General features: G+C 42.3%; 1 protein-coding gene across 2 annotated transcripts; it reads right to left on the reverse strand.

Moving 5' to 3' along the window:
• Positions 1-562: 562 nt before the first annotated feature.
• Positions 563-20,352, reverse strand: sat2a.1 (spermidine/spermine N1-acetyltransferase family member 2a, tandem duplicate 1). 2 transcript variants are annotated; one of them, XM_028564445.1, is made up of 7 exons: positions 20,337-20,352; positions 16,599-16,781; positions 16,254-16,305; positions 13,977-14,060; positions 3,387-3,488; positions 3,236-3,276; positions 563-3,003 (listed from the first exon to the last, which is right to left on the reverse strand). In XM_028564445.1, the coding sequence occupies exons 2-7, from the start codon at positions 16,659-16,661 to the stop codon at positions 2,836-2,838; spliced, it is 510 nt and encodes a 169-aa protein (XP_028420246.1). In that variant the 5' UTR covers positions 16,662-16,781; positions 20,337-20,352; the 3' UTR covers positions 563-2,835. The 2 variants fall into 2 exon arrangements, with proteins under 2 accessions (XP_028420246.1, XP_028420245.1); XM_028564444.1 differs by lacking the exon at positions 20,337-20,352 and adding an exon at positions 17,875-17,895.
• Positions 20,353-22,449: the final 2,097 nt, after the last annotated feature.

Consider the following 22,449-nt stretch of genomic DNA (forward strand, 5'->3'; position numbering starts at 1 on the left):
TTAAGCTCATAATTATTTGTCCAAATGTGAATCGTATTAAAATTACATTTAGATAAGTTTATGACAAAAATCTAGAAGCCTAACAACTTATTTGTGAGAGGTTTTATTAATGTGTGTTAACTGGACAGACCAGTCAAACAAACAAGTAAACAGTAAAACAGTCTTGGTTTTCAAAAATGGGTGGCAACAGGAAGCCTAAATACTTTTCTCATGCAGGTTCTAGCAGTGTTTTCCCTAGCTTTTTGGAAGACTTAGGTGCACTTATTTGGCGGGTTTTAGGCGTCCTTCCTCATGAAAATGTAATTTTCCCATACATTTTGCGTTTCTTTCTAGTCGTGTTGTGTCTCTTTTTGGTCATTTTTGTGTTGTTTGGGGTCTCTGTGGTCATTAGGCGTCTCTTTGTAGTCGGTTTGTGTCCCTTTTGTGGTAGTTTTGGGTCTCTTTTTTACATCATTTTGGACCGTTTTTATTTCTAGCGTATCTGTGTTTAAAATGTTGGAAAAGCTAGAGCAGATAATAAATAAATAACACTCAAAAAGCTTAAAGACAAAACTTTGCTAAAGAAGTCCAACTACAGTCATTAGATCTGAGAAAACTTTTAGTTTCATTCATCAGCTTAGGTGCTGCCCAAAACGGCTAAGGTGCTGCACCTAAACCTTATAATGGCAGGGCAGATATGGGTTCCAGGCTAAATGTGACACTGCTACAGGTGGTTTCTAATGTATCTGGATTTCTTTTACAGCAAATGACACTAAAGATGCTTTTTTGTGGCCTCAACACTTTGCTGGTCAAATGAAAAACTTGTGAATCCATTTTTGGTTGAGGGAATTTATATGATCTCATGAGGCCCTTTAGAAAGTCATTGGATGAGGTCTAAAATGCACAATGTTACTGAAAAGCTTTGGATTCACAAGGTTTCCACTCAACTATGATCATCTTTATTTTCAACCGTTTCAGAGACAAAATCAGAGACACATTAAAACAAATGCCTCTGCTGGCAGAAAAAAAACATCAATGCATGTAGCATTTGAAAACACATTGGAAATATCTTGCCATGTGAATGGGTAACACACTTAGGCCCTTTAGACACCTTAACAGCACCACGGTTGTGGAAATGAGCCCAATACATTAACATGGTTGTTTTTATACTTATACTGACAGTTTCACAGTGCAGCAACCACAATATATATATTATACACACCCTGCTAACTAAACAGTTAAATATGCTTTCTTGTCTTTTGTATTTAAATTGTATCAGTCCAAGACATTTACTTTTTAAATTCCAGCAGATGGATTGTTTTTGTCTGATTTGAGGCTCATTTCTTTGAAGCCAGTCCAAAGAGCTTGTTGTGTGGCTGCATGCAAGTAGGTTTAGGTTCAACTGATTCCTTTACTTCATAATTCCATCCATTAGTGCACACATAGCTTAAAAGTAAATGAAACATTGTAAATTACCAACATTATACTTTACCACAGCTTTATAGCACTCATCTGGAAGACAAGGGGAGAGATGACTGACTCTTTGGTTGCTGTTATCATAGTTTATAATAATTTAAAGGGATAACTTACCATAAACTCGCTCCTTTCAACAGCCATACAGTACAATGAAACATACATCTTAGCTTTGCAATGCATTAGGTTTTTCAGTTTTTTTGTGCAAAAGAAAATATTTCATTTCTAGATGATTGATTGCGTGTTAAGACTCTCTTAAAAAACCCACACACACATGCACACTCCTGTTGGACCTTTCTCATGTCCATGTAGTTTAAATTTTTTCACAAGAGAGGTTAGGTTATCTGATCCATTTAACACCAAAATCAAAATGCTCTGGGTCATACCATATCACAAGGGAAAAACACAAAACACAGATTTTAGTGCCTCTTTTAAATATATTGCGTATAGGCCCCATTCCAATACTTAAAACTGCATCCTTGACTTGCTAAATAATAACCCAATTGACTGTTTGCTAAACCCTTCTTTAAACAGGAACAAGGCACAGCAGGTACATGTTGAAGCGATGTGCGTGAGGCTGTGGTAAGATACCTCGTACAGAGTTTTTTTTTAGCCATACCAAAACCAAAAACACCAATGTAAGCTGCAAACATTAGCATACCTGGCTAACTAGCTTACTACCAGTAGTAACTGAGCATTATTTTAAAGCCAAGGAGCATATAATTAGTTAACTGCATTATTATGTTATTTTGTGTTAATACAAGTTAATTAACATTAGCATTTCTATCCTGCTCATTATTGGATTTTGATTTTCGCTCCAGCAAATCTTGTCAACCGATTTTTTGCCTGGACATATAGCGTAAGCCTCAGTCTTTTAGTATTAAAATAGGTATGTAGCCATCATGTGTACGTATATTTTACAGGACCCTGTTTAAAGAGAGTCAGCTGGGAAGCATTAGCAGTTGGCTCATTAGCTAATGCTAGCTAACTGCATCTAATAAGATCTGCCAGTTGTCATTTCAGCCGACAAAACTGACAGTCATATGCTATAAATGAGAAGCCTGCTTTTGTTTACCTCCATGTGAAATAGATGATATATTGCGGAATTGTAAAAAAAAAAAAAAAATTAATTGTAAATCCTCCATTGTTATTACTGTAAACTGCATATGTGCTGTGCTAGCTTGAAAAACTTGATAGGCGTAGTAACAGTAACTAAGGGAGGCGGGGCTTAACAAACAGTCAATTATTTAAATAATCTGCCTTTTGTGAAATTGGCGATTGTCATTGTCAAGTTTTGGAACGGAGCCAATGAGTGGTGCTCTATCCCTGCTCTCTGTGACCATATGGTTGTAAAGGTCATGCTGTCATGAGCCTTGTGTTGGCTTAGGGTTGGGCCAGGCGCTCCAGCGCCTCTCCATCGCAGCGCATACAGTGGTAGCCCATGTCAGCCGTGACGTCAAAGCTGCCCTGGCTGAGGTAAAAGTCCATAGATGGTTTGTTCCAGTTCAGGACGGTGAAGTTAAGCTGGCTGCAGCCGGCAGCCAGGCCCAGCTACAGGAGCAGGAAGACAGACATGAGTACTGCTGTGCTGACATAAGGGATTTATGCAAGCTCCAAGACATGTTATGCATTATGTTGCAAAACCTCCTTTCCTGAATTTCCCCTCTGGGGATCAATAAAGTATTATCTTTTCTTTGTAGAGAGAGAGAACAGCCATGGTTTAACGTATACAGTACATGTCCATGTCTTGCTCAGTCAAATTATGGATTGATGTTTTACTCACCTGAGCTACCTTGCTCATAAGTGCTTTACCAATGCCCTTCCCTGGAAGACAGATACCATGAATTACTTGAGAAGTTTTTCTCTTTAGGCCATTTTCACAAATTATATTGACTCCATAACAACAATAACATTTTTGAGACTGTGCACTGTACCTCTTAACTCAGGCATCACATACAAGTCCTCCATATAAATGGCTCTCCCCGACCATGAGCTGTAGGAATAAAAGTAAAGTGCATATCCTATCTTCGTATGGCCTGAAAGAAAAAGAAAAATGTGAAATCAATGCACCAGGAAATGTTAGAGAGCAGGGGTCTCATTTATAAAATTGTGCGTAGGATCCTTACTATAAGTGTACGTGCGCCCAAAAGCCCAAATTGGCTTACGCCGAAAAAAAGATTTATAAAACCGTGCGTACGCACACCTGTAAGCAATGTTCCCTTTAGAGATTACCTACAAGTGTGCGTACGTACTTATCCCGCCCTTTACACGCCCATTTTGAACCATAAATAGTCAATGTAAAGCACCTCGTGAATGCTGATCAGTATGTTAATGACCCTGACAGTTGTTCTTCGTTACACCGAAACATGCCGAATCATGACGACTGGCGGAGAAAAAAACAAACAAAAAACAACCTCCCAGACGCTCGGGAATTGCTGCCAATTGAATTATAATTTCGGCCTGTTGTCGCACAGCGTATGGAAACCGGAATCTATAGACTACCTTTATTCATAAAATCTTCCAAATCAGCAGGCATTACGGCACTCGGGGATAGCTTCGATATACCAGACGTATATGATAAGATTTAACAGAACTATTATATCCAAACAAGCCTTAGTGATGAAGTTGAAGATTATATATAATATTTATTTAAAAAAACACTTCGCTCTCAGCCATTTCCCTCTGAAAACAGCCGGTTTCACCCAGAGTGGCGAGGACCTGTATTTGGACCGGGATGGCACGGTTCCGGCGCGTTGCACTCTCTACTGGACCCAATTCAGTACATAGATCCACAAGCTCAGCTATATTACTATTACAGCTACATGAGGGAATTTAAATCGGCATATTAGCCAGTCATCGTCATGGTCCCTGAAGTCTCTTTTTCTCCCGATTCTTCCATTGCTGTCCTCCTGCAGGGCCAGCAGTGCCATCATGCAGCATTACGCACGGGGTCACCGCAGTTTTTATATGTTTAGTCTACAACAATTCGTGATTGTTAACACCTTGCTAAAATCACAGCATCAACTAGTGGTATCCCCCACCCAGAGATAAAATTTGAAATCGAAATGTAATAGGCAAACACACTATTCTTCATGCAGGGTTTGCTATAAATAGTATTACATTTTAGACCGATAACAAGGACATAGAGCGTAACGATTGCGCGAGAGCTTAACGGCTGTATTTCCAGACTTTGACATTTGATGATATATGCACAGTTTTAAAGACAGATATTTTGTTATTTAGATTGTGTTGTGCAGTTATCTAATGGTAGGGTATTTGATGCTATCCTGTATTCCATGGAGTCGACCATCTCCTACTCATGCGGTCCGTAGCGGACAACGTGACGGTGAGACAGCGCCGATTAAATATTAAGAACACATTTTGATTTAAGATTTGAGTTTGAGGTGTTTTTGGAACAATTATCACTCAGCACAAGCGCAAATAACACTGCTGGATTTAATCTTCATATGGTGTGAATAAATGTGCGTGAGGCATTATTTTTTAATACTTAAACATATTAAGAGTAGCCTAACCTTTATTCCCACATGTACTTTCTGCAGTCTGACTTCATTTCACCACCTCACCATCTGCGTCGCCAATTCCTATTTTGTCTCCAAAATGTGCGTACGCATGGGTCAGAGTTTGCGTGGAGGACCGCACATTCTCCCGTCAAGTTTGTTTTTTATAAATCACAACCTTTGCGTGGGAAGTGGCGTATGCACATTTTCAGCCCCGTTTTGTGCGTACGCCACGTTTATAAATGAAACCCCTGGTGATTTGAGTAATAGTAAAAGCAGCCTAAAACTTGTGTATTCATTCTATAGGTATTTTCTACTAAGTGTCATATCACATTACATATTGACAGCATATGTTTCTTTTCAAGATATACTGTAACTGCATATCCTTCCCCAAAACATTTTTAGTTTTTGAATTGATTTCATTGTACTCTTCTTAAGCTTTTGTTAATAATAATGTAATGTTGTTGTAATGGGGGAGGGTGAAGGGTAAATGTTGTGTCTATAATAAGTCTGTTACACATGACAAATCAATTAATAAATGTGTTAAACAAAATATTTAAACTTTAGACTTTTAGTTCAACTTCTCAAAGTTATTCTGGTTGATGATTTTAAAGCAGTATTTAATGATTTTATTTGGCCGTCTTTTAGCGCACGTAGAGTTAGGTTGCATCTGAAATCGCATACTCTGCACTACATACTCAATATGTATACTATCGTTCAACATACTTTTGTGTAAATAAACAGTAGTGTGTATCTTTTTGGATGCACTAAGCTATAATTTTCACATTGACATATATAAAAGAATTTTCAACATCACTTCCTGAAAGCCTCCTTACTGCTGAAGACGCGTAACCATGGTAACCCCTGCTGACCTCCGCTCTAGCGGCATCGCCAGATAATGCTAAAATTACTGAAAGAGATAAATAACTAGACCAACAATCATTTAATTTACATGTCTACATATTTAAAGCGTTATTGACGTTACAGAGCGCCTCGGTTTCTGTCCGTTTGTCTGTTATGAACGTTGTTGTTACTATCGCATTGCATTGTGGGATATTTATGCAGGCGTAGTGTCCAGTATTGCATACTGTAATATTTTACCAGAAATAGTATGCAATTCACGTACTATTATTTTGTTTTCATACATACTAAAAAATCTCACATACTGTTTTAGCCTACTAAATAGCATGTTAGTATGGAATTTTGGATGCAGCCTTAGCGATGGGGTTTGATAGTATTTTATCGAGTCTGAACCCGCTTATCAAATCGCTTATTGAATCTTTTCAGGTAGGTTGTTTAGTGGAAAATGAAGACATCTCTTAGTTAAAATAAAGATTTGTTTTTATTTACTCAGTAACTGGAAATTCTGTTCTGAAAGGGCTTGTCACAGCTCCCCCTCTTAGTCGTCAGTACTGTTGTTACATCATGTTTCAGTTAAAGTGGTCTGTCATGTTCAGCCAGTCAGTCTTGTTTAGAACTGTGTTGCTGACCTAGTATGTTAGTATAAGTCACCAGTTTATGTCTTTCTTTGCACTACATGCTTGTAGTGTCAGAAAGCAGTAAAAGAGAGATTCCAAAATGGATTTGTTGTCCAGCAATGCTGGGAATTCAGTACATTCTTGTTGTTCATGTTGCTATAATTTGTTCATTGTAGCTGCTAGATTTAAAGATGTCAATCACTGCTAGCATCTTTTTAACTGGTAGAAATCACAACGGATATCTGTCTTTCCTCATTTCGGTCAATGTGGTTATTACTGATTCTAGCTGCCAGAGGCTAATCTGCATCCTAACATGCGATTGGTTGAGAAGCTATATGGATATTAATGTGCTCCATTATCAGAGTCATGGTGTATGTGGAAAACTCCCTGCTGGACTGATGAGCCGACGTCACTCCTTGGACTCACGCATTTGCGCACATGCGCAATTTCACCATTTCCTTTTTGTAGTTCGCTGCAGACACGAGTACAGCTGCTCCTAAAGTTGCACGTTACTTATATAGCATTCTGTTGTGTTGCCGTGTGTGTTATTGAGAACGTAAGTGCACAATTTTATGTCCATGCTGGTGTTGCATGTATCTTTGTTGGTGTAGCTAACATAACAGTATTTTCTTTACTATAGTTCAGGATTGCATGCTTATGTTTACTGTAATGCTAGGAGCTTGCAAATATGTCATTCAGAAACAATAGTTAATACCTTGATTCATGGATGCATGTTAGCACAGTGTTGTACATTCATTAATTACAATCCTGCTGAGGATTAGTTCAGCTGTTGCACTCGCGATGGTGTTGCTGGTTTAATTGTTGAAGCGCATTTCACCATGCCATTCGCGGCGCTGGTATATCACACGACTATTGCACCTGTATGTAGCTGTTATGTTCATTTGTGGTCTTAGAGCGCCATCTAGTGGCCAATAGATGTAACTGCACGCATATTCACATTGGAATTTATTGGTTTCCAGTACTATCCAGTATTATTTGGTTGTTTGCACAGCAACTATTTATTGCATAGCAATTATGTATATTGCATATAATTGTGTATATTGCAGTGGTTGCTTATTGACCTGTAATCTGTATATATGTGTATTCGTTATGTACAGGTTATATTTACATATTCTGTATTTCTCTATTTTACAGAAAACCACACAAACACATACTATCACAAGCAACAAGCAATGTATTCACATGCTGGGATTGGATGTCAATAAATTTGTTGAACTAAAACCAAAGGTTGCAGCGACTCTCTTACCGGAGTACATAGCCAGCTCGGGTATGGCCAGCACATAACGTACACGGACTTCACAAGTGGTCCTTCGAGCCGGAAAGCCCCCCCGCTGCGCTATGGCAACCTCCAAGGATTACGACAGAGAGCCAGATGTCCGAACTCGTCCCAGCAGAGTAAGGCAGCGCCCAGGGTACCTTGCGGACTTCGAGCTCGACTATCCAGCCAAACAGCTTCCGCCATTCAAGGGATCCCTCCACCAGGCTACTGAGAATCTATTGTGTAGTGATCGAGCCCAGGTTGACCTTGCCACGCCTGCATAGGATTCGCGAGGAGGAACGATGGCAGCGCCTTGAAGTGTGCTATAAGGACATGAGTAAACAGCTGGAGGAACTGCAGATTACGATGGACAGTGCTAAACGCATGCCTTACCCTCAAAGCTGCCCAGCTTATCCTCCGCATTACCCTCAGTATCCTCAACAGTACTCCAGCCTGCCTCAGCTAGAGTAAGGCAGCCCAGTTCACAGTCCCCTGTGGAACACTACCTCAGCTGCCAGAGAACCCCTCCAGCAGTCAGCAACCCTGTTGGGTTCCCCGTCACAGCAGCCTAACCTCATGCCATCCCAGACGGGAGAACAACACGGACAAGGCCAATCCACTTACACCCTGCCGGCCCTTACATCCAGGCAACAGGTAGCTATGGATCACACTGTACCTACTCACCACACCTCTCTGCCTTCACTTTGTCCTGGTCAGGATACTGCTCTGCATCTACGGTCTGTGCCACAGTCTGCTCTACATCAGGCTCCGCTTGCCCAGCCCGACATGCTTCAGCCTCGTCTCCAGCCTCCAAATCCTCCCCCTCAGCATCCTCTTCCTCCACCGCTACAGTACCAATCTTACTCTGCCTATCCTCCTTATCCAGCTGGGTTGTATTATCCATCGTATGCGCCACCTCCACCAGGACAACCACTACTGATGCAGCCAGCCGCGCCTTATGCACCAGCCATGCCACCGGCAGGCCCTACAGTCCCAGGCATCCTGGAAATGGCCATCGCTTCTTCATACGGCATTCCCAAGCCTAAACTGACCCCATTCAGTACTGGTAAGGAGAGTGACTTCATAATGTTGAAGAAAGGATTGGATAGTGTGCTTGGCCCACACAAACATCTATCAGAGGATTACAAGTACCAGGTGCTACTAGACCTCCTCAAACTACCAAATGCCTATCAGGTGGCGAAGAGGTACGTGAATGATCCAACCCCATACACTAGCAGCATGCAAGCCTTAGAACAGCGATATGGCCAGCCACGCCAGCTTGTTCAAGGAGAGCTGAAGGCCTTTCTCAACTCCCCTCCTATCATGCCAGGCGATGCACAAGCCTTTGAGGATTTCTCATCAGCTGTTAGTACCTTGGTGGGCCTGTTAGGCACCATGGATGGTCCTTCCAGAGCCGAGCTGAGATGTGGCTCTCACGTAGACTTAGCAAGCTGCCTGCCAACTACAGAGACCGCTTCGCTGAGTACTGCATATCCCAGGGGATCATCCGCAGTGGCACTGATAGCACATACACGCTCCCTGACTTTGCCCTGTGGTTGGAGAGAAAAGCACAAGCCATACAGGTATCAAGGAGAGCTACTGAAGCATCCAGGGTGGAATCTGCACAGATAGAGCGTAAGGACAAGACAACAAGACCCCAGAAGTCTAAGTCTGCCAGTGTCTACATCACCAACCGACCAGAGACTTCTGAGCCACCTCATAGCGCTGATACATCTGGAGCCAATCCCAAGCCAGGTCAGTCCTCTACAAAGAAGCAAGAGCGCTTTAAACCATACTGTCCCTACTGCTCCAAATCAGGAACACTACCTCATTGCCTGTGCTGAGTTCGCTAAGCTCAACACAGCTGAGAAGGCTAACTGGATAAAGGAGAAGGACAAATGCTGGAGATGTGGCCGCGGACACAAACCAGAGACATGTACCCTAAAGAAGCCATGCTCCACCTGTAATGAGCAACACCTCATCGTCCTACATGAGGTTGCACTCAAAGCTAATCAGAGCATCCTCACAGTTAGCACCTCCTCCAGCATGGTGTATGTGGGCCAAGCTAGCCACTCCAGTCATGTCCTGCTGAAAGTAGTCCCTGTTCAGCTCCACAATGGAGGCAAGATCCTGAATACACATGCCGTACTGGATGACGGCTCTGAACAAACCATTATTCTTCCAGCTGCCGCCAAACATCTTGGTCTCTGCAAGGAAGAAGAAGTCTTGCCCCTTAGGACCATTCGACAGGATGTTGTGAATCTTAAGTGCTTCTGTATCATTTGAAGTGTCGTCTCAGACCAACACACAGGTGAAATACCACATACACCATGCCTTTACTGCAGATGAGCTGAGTCTTGCCGACCAGTCATGTCCAGCGGAGTCTCTCAAGAAGAGGTATGACCATCTGAGTGGAGTACCAATACATGGATTCAATAGAGTACAGCCCATGCTCCTCATTGGTTCCGACCATCCCCATTTAATCATTCCAGTACGCCCTGTGCGGATGGGACTTCCAGATGGCCCGGTGGCCATATCCACATTGTTAGGCTGGGCTATTCACGGACCTACCAACTTCCTCCAAAACCCCACCAGAGAGGCCTCCTGCTTGCATACAGCATTCCTGTCTCCTGCTCAAGACCTGTAACAGCACGTTGAAAGGCTTTGGCAAATCGACACACTGCCATACAGATCTGAAAGGGAAGCTGTGCGTTCGAAGCAAGACCAGGTAGCTATCAACACACTGGATAAGCAAACCATTTGGGTCACAATAGATGGAGTAGCCCGCTACGCTACACCTCTTCTACGCAAAGCAGCGGCACCCAGACTACATGCTCCTCCAGCTGCAGTGATGCCCCTCCTAAGAGCTACTGACCGGCGCTTGGCCAGCAGCCCAGATCTAGCCAGGGTCTACAAGGAGGAGATACACAAGCTGGTGAAGGCTGGGTACGTGGTGAAGATCAGTAATGATGAGGCAAGCCAATCTAATGAATCATGGTATATTCCTCACCACCTTGTTCACCACAATGGAAAAGCCAGAGTGGTATTTAACTGCTCATTCAAATACCAACAACTTGCCCTCAACGACATCCTGCTTCCTGGGCCTAACCTTGGTTCACTACTACTGGGTGTGCTCCTCAGGTTCATGGAGTATCCAGTCGCCATAAGCGGGGATATCCGCGGGATGTTCCATAAGAGTAGGCTCCTTCCTGAAGATCAACCACTCCTCCGCTTCCTCTGGCGGGATATGGAGAGAGACCGTAACCCTGATATCTACGAATGGCGTGTCCTACCCTTCGGCACTGCCTGCAGTCTGTGCTGTGCTATATACGCACTGCAACGGCACGCCAAGGACAACAGCTCTGGCAACCAAGAGGTACTGGACTCCGTCATCAACGCCTTTTATGTAGATAACTGCCTGCAGTCTCTTCGTTCTACATCACAGGCAAAACAGCTTATCGACAAGATGAGAGTCCTGCTCGCTGACGGTGGATTCGATATGAGACAATGGGCGAGCAATCAACCAGAGGTCATCGATCATCTCCCCCCAGATGTAAGGTCAGAGGGCTGCTAGCTGTGGCTGACTGCAGACAGAGCTGATCCCCAGGAGTCAACACTAGGTCTCCGGTGGCACTGCCCATCCGACACCATTGGTTACAAGCACCGCCAAGCAGTAGCCACGGAGCCCACACTGAGGAATGTATACAGAGTGCTGGCATCACAATATGATCCACTCTGATACATTATCCCCTACACCACGCGGGCTAAGGTCTTGATCCAGGCTCTCTGGAGGAATGAGCAAGGCTGGGATGAGCCTATCACGGGTGAACTCCTCTCTGTATGGCAATCATGGGAGAACGAGCTATCTCACCTCCATCACATTGACATGCCTCGGTGCTATATGCCAGTCAGCCTCGATCCTGATCACTCTCCTGTGGACCTGCATGTCTTCTGTGACGCCTTAGAGAAGGCATATGGCTTTGTCGCCTATCTGCATGCCGAAGGCAACGAAGGACATGTGCACGTGTCATTCATTACGTCCAGATCCCGTGTTGCTCCACGGAGATAGCTCTCCATGCCCCGCTTGGAACTCAGTGCCGCACTGACTGGAGCTCAACTGGCTAAACTGCTACATACTGAGCTCACCATACCTATTAGGCAGACAACGATGTGGTCAGACTCTATCGACTTCATCGCAAGAAGAGGGAAACCCTTTGAGATTTTATGCGACAGAGGCACCAACTTCCGCGGTGGGGACAAGGAGCTTCACGAGGCATTCGAGTCACTTGAACCATCGCTCAGGGAACAACTGAACACAGTGCATCACCTTCAGAGTTAACCCACCTCTGGCTCCACACTTTGGTGGAACATGGGAGAGGGAAATTAAATCTGTAAAGGCATCTCTCCAAACCATCCTGAAGTACCAAGTCATCCCTGAGGAGGTACTACAGACCGTCATCATTGAAATTGAGGCAATCCTCAATTCCAAGTCTTGCAGACCCTGATCCTGTGACCCCTTATCTTCTGCTCATGGGGCGGCGGGATGCATCGCTGCCTCAAGCTGTGCTGGCAACACAGTCAGGTACTCGCTGACCATTTCTGGTGTCAGTTCACCCGCAAGTACCTCCCTGGTCTCCAACCACGTCAGAAGTGGCGAAATTCAACGACAGACCTAGCTGTGGATGCTGTTGTCATGGTGGTCGATTCACAGCTCCCGAGGGCGCTATGGCCTGTTGGACGCGTCACACGGACCATCTACAGCGACGATGGCAAGGTACGCACTGCAGAGATCGACATCAAGGGCAAACTCTACACACGTCCTGTCGCCAAATTGATAGAGCTCCCAAGGATGCCTGACAACAGAGATACCAGCGCTCCTTAGCCCAGCAGTGACTTTACTGTTACTGCGCATTCGTCCCACGAATCCGGGGGCGGCTGTGGAAAACTCCCTGCTGGACTGATGAGCCGACGTCACTCCTTGGACTCACGCATTTGCGCACATGCGCAATTTCGCCATTTCCTTTTTGTAGTTCGCTGCAGACACGAGTACAGCTGCTCCTAAAGTTGCACGTTACTTATATAGCATTCTGTTGTGTTGCCGTGTGCGTTATTGAGAAAGTAAGTGCACAATTCTATGTCCATGCTGGTGTTGCATGTATCTTTGTTGGTGTAGCTAACATAACAGTATTTTCTTTACTATAGTTCAGGATTGCATGCTTATGTTTACTGTAATGCTAGGAGCTTGCAAATATGTCATTCATAAACAATAGTTAATACCTTGATTCATGGATGCATGTTAGCACAGTGTTGTACATTCGTTAATTACAATCCTGCTGAGGATTAGTTCAGCTGTTGCACTCGCGATGGTGTTGCTGGTTTAATTGTTGAAGCGCATTTCACCATGCCATTCGCGCCGCTGGTGTATCACATGACTATTGCACCTCTATGTAGCTGTTATGTTCATTTGTGGTCTTAGAGCGCCATCTAGTGGCCAATAGATGTAACTGCACAATGAGGCCCGCAGCGTATTCACATTGGAATTTATTGGTTTCCAGTACTATCCAGTATTATTTGGTTGTTTGCACAGCAACTATTTATTGCATAGCAATTATGTATATTGCATATAATTGTGTATATTGCAGTGGTTGCTTATTGACCTGTAATCTGTATATATGTGTATTTGTTATGTACAGGTTATATTTACATATTCTGTATTTCTCTATTTTACAGAAAACCACACAAACACATACTATCACAAGCAACAAGCAATGTATTCACATGCTGGGATTGGGTGTCAATAAATCTGTTGAACTAAAACCAAAGGTTGCAGCGACTCTCTTACCGGAGTACATAGCCAGCTCGGGTAGCGCCAGCACATAACGTACACGGACTTCACAGTGTAAGTCAAACACACTTACACAGGCAGCCATTCCTCAGTATGAAGGCAGATATCTGAATCTTGAATTGCATAGTACAGAAAAAGTGGAATTTCTGTGCTGACAATTTATAAATGTCGTACTTCTGGTCACAGTCCAAACAAGTGTTTCCCTTTAGAGAGGTGATAAATCTACCTGCTGTTGCATCACTGATCAGAGAGTAGTGTAATAAATGTTGGTCATGAGACAGTTTCGTGATCTTTTTTTTTGGTTTGTATGAGAATGAAGATGTGTCCAACTCCATCGCTCCCACAAATATGATTGCTTGTAACAGTAGTAAAGTTAACGGTGTTTTTGATGGTTTCCCCCTCACCTTCTTTGGTTTTGTGCTGTTCTGGCACCTCAGCGACAATCCCATGGAAGAATGGGTTCTTGGAGAAGCCATCCTGCTCCAAGTCTGCATATAAAATACAAAAAAGATTATATGCGATATGCTGGTGATAGTTTTTCCTGAAAGTAAGGTCAGACATCCTCTTAAATGACACCATGTGGATTGTGATGATGTGGTTTGAAACTACTGTGAAAGTTGGCAAAACAACCTCAACACAAGGTCAATTTAGTAGCTTTTGATTGTATCACAATCTCAGTTGTTTGTGTTAGTGTAAAAGTTTACATTGAACATATCATTAGATCTATCTATCTATCACCAAAAATCTCGCCACAAGGTCAATTTAGTAGCTGTTCTGGAGCTTTTGTTCACATCACATAATCTTTCTTCTTATTTCTTGTTTGGCTCTCTGTGAAGGCGGTAGCATTTTCTCCCTCTCCTCCCGTTGCCTACCCTGCTTTGCTCTCTCGTCTAGTCTTTGTCTCTGTGTACTTCTAGAGTCTCTCTCTCGGCACTGCTCCTAAACTACGAATTATGGATTTGATCAACTGGTCTCTCAGCGCAATTGACACAATCTTCTCGACGAGAAGCTCGGGTTCGGGGGAACCTGACTGCCCTGCCGGAACGTTCGCAGCTGGCTACAGGTGGCGGGTCGTGTGTCTGGCGGTTCTTTCCGTGGAGGACATTGAAGATATCTACCTATTCGGAACCATGATAACAGGTCTTTTGCCGATTGGCTCAGGCACTGCCCTGGTTTATCGAGAAAATAAGAAGAAGATGGGAACCGAGCAAAATACCAGGCTGCCCATCTTGGTTGAAGCTGTGGGCAGAGCTGTCGGAACTCAAATTGTGACTTTGACCACCATGAGCCACAAATTGGATACTATGATCACCATGGGCCAAAAATTGGATACCATCTTGGAGAGACTGTCAGCTCTGGATAGGCTGGACAACATCTTGGGGAAACTCACGGTTTTGGCAAGGAAATTTGATCAATACGGAGACCAGAGGGGACATTTCAGAGAAGTCGAGAGTGACTAACTGCGGCTCCTGGCCCTAAGACAAAACAAATTCCAAGCTTATCTTTTTCGGCTCCCTGTACCAGCGCTGGCCTTGGCCGAGGCCGGTGTTGAATAATCACTCCCCCTGGAGCACTGCAGCGAGGCACACTCTTGCGTTCCCCACCCGATTCCCACAGACACCTGTTGATTGTTGACTCGGACTGGGTCCTGTTTCAAGGCTGACTCCATGGCAATGGAGCATCACAATGACAATCGTGCGGACTGAGAAAACCAGATTACGGGGGCCAGACGTAGCTTGACTACTTAGGCCTACATACACACGAACTCTTACATATATACAGATATGCAATCACCCCCCACCCCCAATCCAGCACCTTCACCGCTTCTACCCCCAGTGAGGCGGGCGGGTCTGTGACCAGGGCCTTTGTTTGGCTGCAGGACCAGATGTCTGCTTGCCTGTGCTGGACTACCTGTACCCCACAACCCCCCCCCATGCCCCCCAAGACTCCCCTCACCCATTGCGTGTCTTGTGTGCCCTTGTATTGGTTATGTGCTTATGTTGCTGAGGTGTTTTTTTCCTGTTCCCACACTGTGCTCCTAGTGGGGGCATAGTCTGGGAGTTGCCTTTTTCTCCTCGTCTCTCCTCATGTCATGCTGTATTTTCTTTACCCAATGTATGTTTGTATGTACCTTGTAAAGCGCTTTGTTGGTTTCTTATCTGTGAAATGCGCTCTATAAATAAAATTGAATTTGAAAATTGGATTTTCTAAATAAAGAAGAATAAAATTGCAAACTTGGATGAAAAAAGTCCTATAATGGCTCAAAGATTGGACATTTCGGTGTCTAAATTCAACTGGACAAAGTCTGTCTGCTAAGGAAGATCATGTGATATCATCGAAAGTTCCAGAACAGCTAATGAATGGACAGACCTTGTGGCAAGATTTGTAGCTGCTGTCTCCGAGGTAAACGATGAACGTTTAAATAAACTTTTACGCCAACAACAATTCCATGACAATCAATCGAGATTGTGATATAATCAAAAGCTACTAAATGGACCTTGTCTTGAGGTTGTATTTTTTCCAAGTTTAACATGAACTGTCCATCTCTAATGGAATATTGTCTGACCTTAACTGGATTTCATGTTTTTTTTATGAAGGATAAATACATGCATGAGGTCAAAGCAGAAAACTGTCCGTATTATTTTAACGGATTATTTTTAGCACAGCTATTAATACAGTACCTCTCTGAGTGACTTTTACATGATCTGCGACTTTCTCATATTCAGCCAACTCCTGTGAAAAATAAATACAAATAACATCAGTTTGCACTAATGTGAAATATCACAATTCCTTAACCTAAATAACTTCGATCAGTCAGTTAGCCTGTCACCATGCACATCTGGTGCGCTCTCTAATAAAACCGTAGTCATAATATATTGATACAATAATAATAATCTCAATGATCTAATAACCGCTATAGCCTATCATGTATTTGAAGTATATACTGACGTAAGCCCGTGAGTCATAGGCAACCAAATGTCTTCCGAGTCATACAGCCTACAGCTGCACTGCACGTTTCCGCTCACCACAATCATCCGCGCGATGTCCTTGCAGTCCTCCACGTTAGCTGCACGGATAGAGAAGTCCATGTTGTGTGGCTCTGATGTGATGCTCACGATGTGTTGGCGGTTCTCCGATTGTGGATTTGGACGGATGTAACGTGAAAAATGACTGTGGAGGTCTGCAGCTGTCCTCTTCTTCACGACCTCCTATACCAAACAGGAAGAGAACGGAGCTGAAAGCGCCCTGGGGGAGTGGGGAGGGTGGAGGGAGGGAGGGAGGGAGGGGGACTAGTAGGCGCACTAATTATTAGAAAACATCCTATAAATATATTATATTTGTTTATATCTTGTTGGACCAGAACCTCAGAAACCTCCCTATATGCTGGAATACGACCTCTCCCAGGGTTGTTTTACGTCAGTTAGTTTTTTTTAAAGACTATCCACCAGGCACGGCGCCAGGATTCCAGTTTTGGATGGGCCAGACCAATTGTGGGTGGGCCTTAAATTAAAAACGTTATCAAATCCCTGTTTAACCTAATAAAAATGACTGGCTAATATACTGTTATATATATATATATATATATATATATATATATATATATATATATATATATATATATATATATATATATTATATGTGCTTACATAATAAAGATTGTAATAGCTTGATGCTATTTATATGTTGTTGCATTGTAAAAAGTTTCGGTGCAAGGGACGGACCTATCCGCGATCGCTCTCCTTGGTTCTGCCCAAAAGAAGAGCGCTTTGGAATCTCCATTACGCACCATACCTGGCTGTGCTATAGCGCATCTCTCCTAACCTAAGGCCTATAGACTGTAAAAGTGGTCAGGAATCTAATATTTCCCCAAAACATAGTTTAGTTCTGCTCGTATAACATGAGGCCGAATATTTCACAATTCTTTTCAACTGTTTTAAGTTTTCAACAATATACAGATCAACAACACTGCCCGACAGTTTCAATCAATACTCGGCCACAGAACGTGTTCATTGACAACGTCATCGGTCATGTAAAACAAGACTCAAGTTATTTCCTTACTTTAGTGTAATGATTCATGTTATAAACATGTTTAACAAAAATAAATAAATCGCATTAATAGCCCAAAAGTATTATTGGCCATAACAAGAGAAAACCATGAGGGAACAATAACTTGACAACATTAATAAGCTGTTATAGAAATAGAACTGCGCCTGCAGCTCTGTAGCGGGTTATGAATTGATTATTTTAATCCATATATCTCATATAACGACATAATACAATACAGGCAGAGTAGCCACATACCTTACTGTTATCCTCTGGCGGTCCTACACAATTAAACTCAGCAGAAGAAGTGACCGGATACTTTAGCACTGGTTGAGTTGCGGGCTCATCCACGGAAGACCGATCCACAGGGCTATATCCATAGGGGCTATATCATCCACTCGCGAGGCAGAGGCAAAGGCACTAGCACCGGCGCTGGTCGCGCTGGCCGCGCTGGCCGCGCTAGCTGCGTTAGCATCCTGCGGTGTCCGAGACAAAGATGTGCTAGGCGTTGTGGACACAAATTATGAGATTATTTGCCGATTTTTAATAGTTCTTCACCAAATTATAATATATTAATTAATTAATATTTTTTGAGGAAATGTTTTGGGTGGGCCTGTTGAAAAGTGGGTGGGCCTAGGCCCGTCAGGCCCACCCATAACGCCGTGCCTGCTATCCACTCTCAAAGTAGAATATGGACATGCTCTGCAGCCCTTTTCCAGAAGGATTTAAACCATACTGAGGGATCTTTTTTAACAACCGTCTATTGTCCATATTGATGGATTTTAACTTATCCACAAAGTATTTTTACTAAAGCATTAGTAAATGAGTGTTATATATATTAATTAGGCCTGGGCGATATGGAGAAAATCAAATATCACGATAATTTTGACCAAATACCTTGATATTGATACTGCATGATATTGTAGTGTTAACTATTGGTGCTTTCACAAAATATTTACACAATGAGATTTTAGATAAATAATCATCAGTAATGTGGATTTAATGACTGAGTGGATAAAGGCAAATAGTAGAACAGCTAGAACAGTTTGGGAAGTTCAGAAAATGACATCACTTTACTGTAATGCAGCCTTTAAAACCAGGAAAATACAACACTTATGTCATATCACGATATTACGATATCCAAAATCTAAGACGATATCTAGTCTCATATCATGATATCGATATACTATATATATGTATATATATATATATATATATACATATATATATATATATATATATATATATATATATATATATATATATATATATATATATATATATATATTCTGTTTTGGGTGGTATGAACTATTTTTCCTACAAACTAAGTTATACTCTGGCCTAAGGGTGGCGCTGTCAGTCAGTCATTTGGTTGTTCAACACTGAATTTATATTCTGGGGAGGATGATTTTGACCTGTGAAGTGCCACTGTTCGGTCAAAGTTTCCCCTTGATTTGTGTTGACCCCCTGATCCTTTACCAGGCCACAGTTTTGCCAAATTTTCAGGCTACAATTTCAATTTTGCACATAGATAAGTCATAACTTACATGACAAATTGTCATGAAATTTGCTGAGAACATTTATATTTAAGGGAATGAACCCCTTTTGTTTTAGATAACCCCTCCATGGCGTTTCCTCATGGTAATATGTTTCATTATACTCTAAGATTTATTCGTTTTCCCACATTTTTTCACAGTAGTTGTCACTACCAGAAAGGTTATATTTAGTTAAACTCACTGTGATGACGCCCAATAAATACATGTCATCAAACTGTGAACGTTGGTGCCTGAAATAAGAATGATCTCATGAGTTTACAGTGTTCTCACACAGACATAATGGCAAGTCCCCACCAACCAGAGTGCTAAGTTTAAGGAACTGAAAATACATTGGGGAGAGGTATTTGCAAATAAAATTACCACATGAATGAATCATTCAGTCACCATCTCTAAAGAACTACGTATATCTGAATGAAATTAAAGGTGCAATATGTAATATTGTATGTAATACTGGCAGCTAGCGGTTAAAATAGTTACTGCACTACCAATTCAAAATACTGGAGAGTTGTCTCCCCCGCCCCCTCCTGCCCAGACTCGAAGTTCACGGGGGTTGCCAGGCTGAGACCGCAGCATTTACAACAATGTTGCTAGACGCTTTTCTCACACTGGCTATATTGACAGTCATAAAAGCCCGTGCTCACGCACCAACTGACAGACACACTTTTTTGGCTTAAAATTACAGTATGAACCGCTAAAAACACAAGTACCTCACCGTCCTCTCCCCACGCCAGTCAGGCACACTTCCTCAGCTTAGAATTACAATACGAAACGCTAAAAATACCACTACCTTGCCGACGGAACACACTTCATTGGATTAGAATTACGGCAACAATCGCTAAACACACTGCAAACTCACAGTCCTCTCTTTCCGATTTACAGCCCCCCTCTCGTGGTTTAAAATAACTCACCGTTGTCGGCTCCAGCCGCTGAAGAGGCTACACGCTGTAAACAGCCATGGGCTGCTTGCCTGGTCCTCCCGGTAACGTTAGCATGGCGGCGTTAGCTAGGACCAGTCGGGACTTTACTGGCTGTCTCAATTGTTTTTGCGAGTAACCAACTCAGGTACTCTAGCTATATAATTCAATGTGAGTACACAAATGTTGAAATGACAAAAAATGCCCGTCCCTAGTAGCTGTGATAAATTAGCCTGAAGCTAATGCTTACCTGTTCAGGAGAAAATAAGCCAACTCTGCGTCTTTTTGGGATCTAAGCTGTCTCCATCTTTCAAATACATCTCCAATATTTACCAGGGGGTTGTTACGTCTCTGGTCACGCAACTGTTAGAAACATGCTGTTTTCTTTTTTTTATGTCATGTAGAATCTATATCCGTTGATCCTGTTTGTTTGTTTGCTGCTTTCATGGCTGTACTACCGTTACAGCTGTAGCGCTGGGTTTACGTTTTACAGGTATATCTGGCAACCCGCCTGCCTGTCAAACTGGGCCGTTGATAACAACACACAGATCAAAACATAAACATAAATTCCGTCACGGAATGTAAATTTCAAAAAGAAAAAATACTGACATTAGCATTGTTGTCAGAAAAGATAGTATTTCAGTTTAACATGTTTCCTTAATATCTGATGAGGCATTGGTGTCATTTTTGGATTTATTACAGTACAAATATTACATATTGGACCTTTAATATAAAAGTAAGCAGTATATCTTAATGATATAACTAACGTGTCTTTCCTCGTGAAAGCCTGTCAAATAAATTTCCCTGACTCAGACATCCAGTTTGAGACAAAAAAAAAGACATTTTCTCATAAAAAGAGAAGTGGCTCTATCAAAATACTTCATTTATGACCTCATTGTTTGATACCAGCTGCTACATAATGAGCTTCAGCAGGCATGTCAGTAGACTTGACATGACATCACTCGGTGTTTGTCTGTTTGAAGCACGAGTATTATCACTAAATTATGACATTATGATACAATGATAATTATTCAGTTTCAGTCTGATTGTTAGGAAGCCTATCCTTAATCAGTATAATTTGACATAAAAATTGAAAATTAATAAAATGAAACACATCAATATTTTTGAAATTGTTTTTTGCTATTCTTTGCCTATTTGAAAGTAGCAAAGACAAACAGGAAACATGGGGTTCCCAGCTGATGTTAAATAATATTGATGTTGCTATTACATGTAATGCATCTTATACCTTGAGGCCACGGAGACGCTCTATAAAAACAATCTTTTAACTCCAAACTATGTTGTGAGACCCTTATTGTGAAGCCAAGGCAGTGACACCTGTCTTCAAACCAAACTGTTGCCCTTAGGATTAACATTTTCATTCACAGCTATTTAATAGAATAGCCTACAGCTTAAAGAATAGGAATAGTCAAAGCAAACTCAACCTATAACCATATCTCACAGCAGACCATGATGCATTTTTATTGTTTAACAGTGTTTATGAACTACTTCTTGATGTATTTTCACAGTTATATCTCTTTATTAAGCCATGGAGCTCCAGTTGGAGATCATTTTCTCTGTGTTTGGTTAAAGAGTAGTGTAATGATTCTGAGTGAAACCAGACGACACAAAAACCACAGCTGGTTAAGCCATGTGTGAAGTCTGGTTTGAACTAATAATTGATGAAAGACTCAACCGATGAAAAATGTTTAGAATTACAAAAAACATGCTAATACCTAGGTCTACCTCCCTGGCTTTGGTTATTTATCTGTTAATTATATACATAAATCACAGAATAAATAGAAGACTGCGGTGTGCTTGGGGCTAAAAATACATTTATAAGAGATTTGTCACAGTACACGGCATTCTGCAGAGCGGAGGGTGGGGAGGAAATGAACAGGGGAAGGGGGGTTTTGCTGGGCTGGCTTCAAATGCTCCTGCCAGCTTTCTCCTGAAAAAATAAGGCTGTCTTCGTGGCTATTAATAGCTCCAGCAGGACCGTGTGGCTCTTTAAGACTGACTAACGGCTCCTTCATACGACGCAAGCAGAAAAACCAGAGCTTTGCCACCGTTTTCATCAGCCAGCCTCTATGGCGTTAGCTGATGACGTGCGTAAGACACCCCTGACAGTTTTTACAGACGCACTTCAGGACTCACAGGCAGCTAGAAGCAGAAACATTGTAGACAGTATTAGTCAGTGGATTGTGAGTAAGAGAGAGTGGGGCCTCATACTAGGCTATGCACATCTGACAAATGTTACAAAAACCAAGAGAAAATGATTATTGGTGAGCAGGTAAAGCACAATTCTAGTGTTTTTGTAAATTCTGTGATCTGCTGCTGGGACACAATGTATAAGTTGCCAGAGC

The sequence above is a fragment of the Perca flavescens genome, chromosome 19 (genome assembly GCF_004354835.1).
Source record: "Perca flavescens isolate YP-PL-M2 chromosome 19, PFLA_1.0, whole genome shotgun sequence".
Taxonomy (NCBI): Eukaryota; Metazoa; Chordata; class Actinopteri; order Perciformes; family Percidae; genus Perca; species Perca flavescens.

Excerpts from the sequence above, each read along its gene's own strand:
- sat2a.1 (XM_028564445.1), bottom strand. The coding sequence starts at position 16,661 with ATGGACTTCTCTATCCGTGCAGCTAACGTGGAGGACTGCAAGGACATC. Across the intron at positions 14,061-16,253 it reads TGTAAAAGTCACTCAGAGAG|ACTTGGAGCAGGATGGCTTC; the intron begins GTACTGTATTAA and ends TTTTATATGCAG. Across the intron at positions 3,277-3,386 it reads TGTGATGCCTGAGTTAAGAG|GGAAGGGCATTGGTAAAGCA; the intron begins GTACAGTGCACA and ends TCTGTCTTCCAG.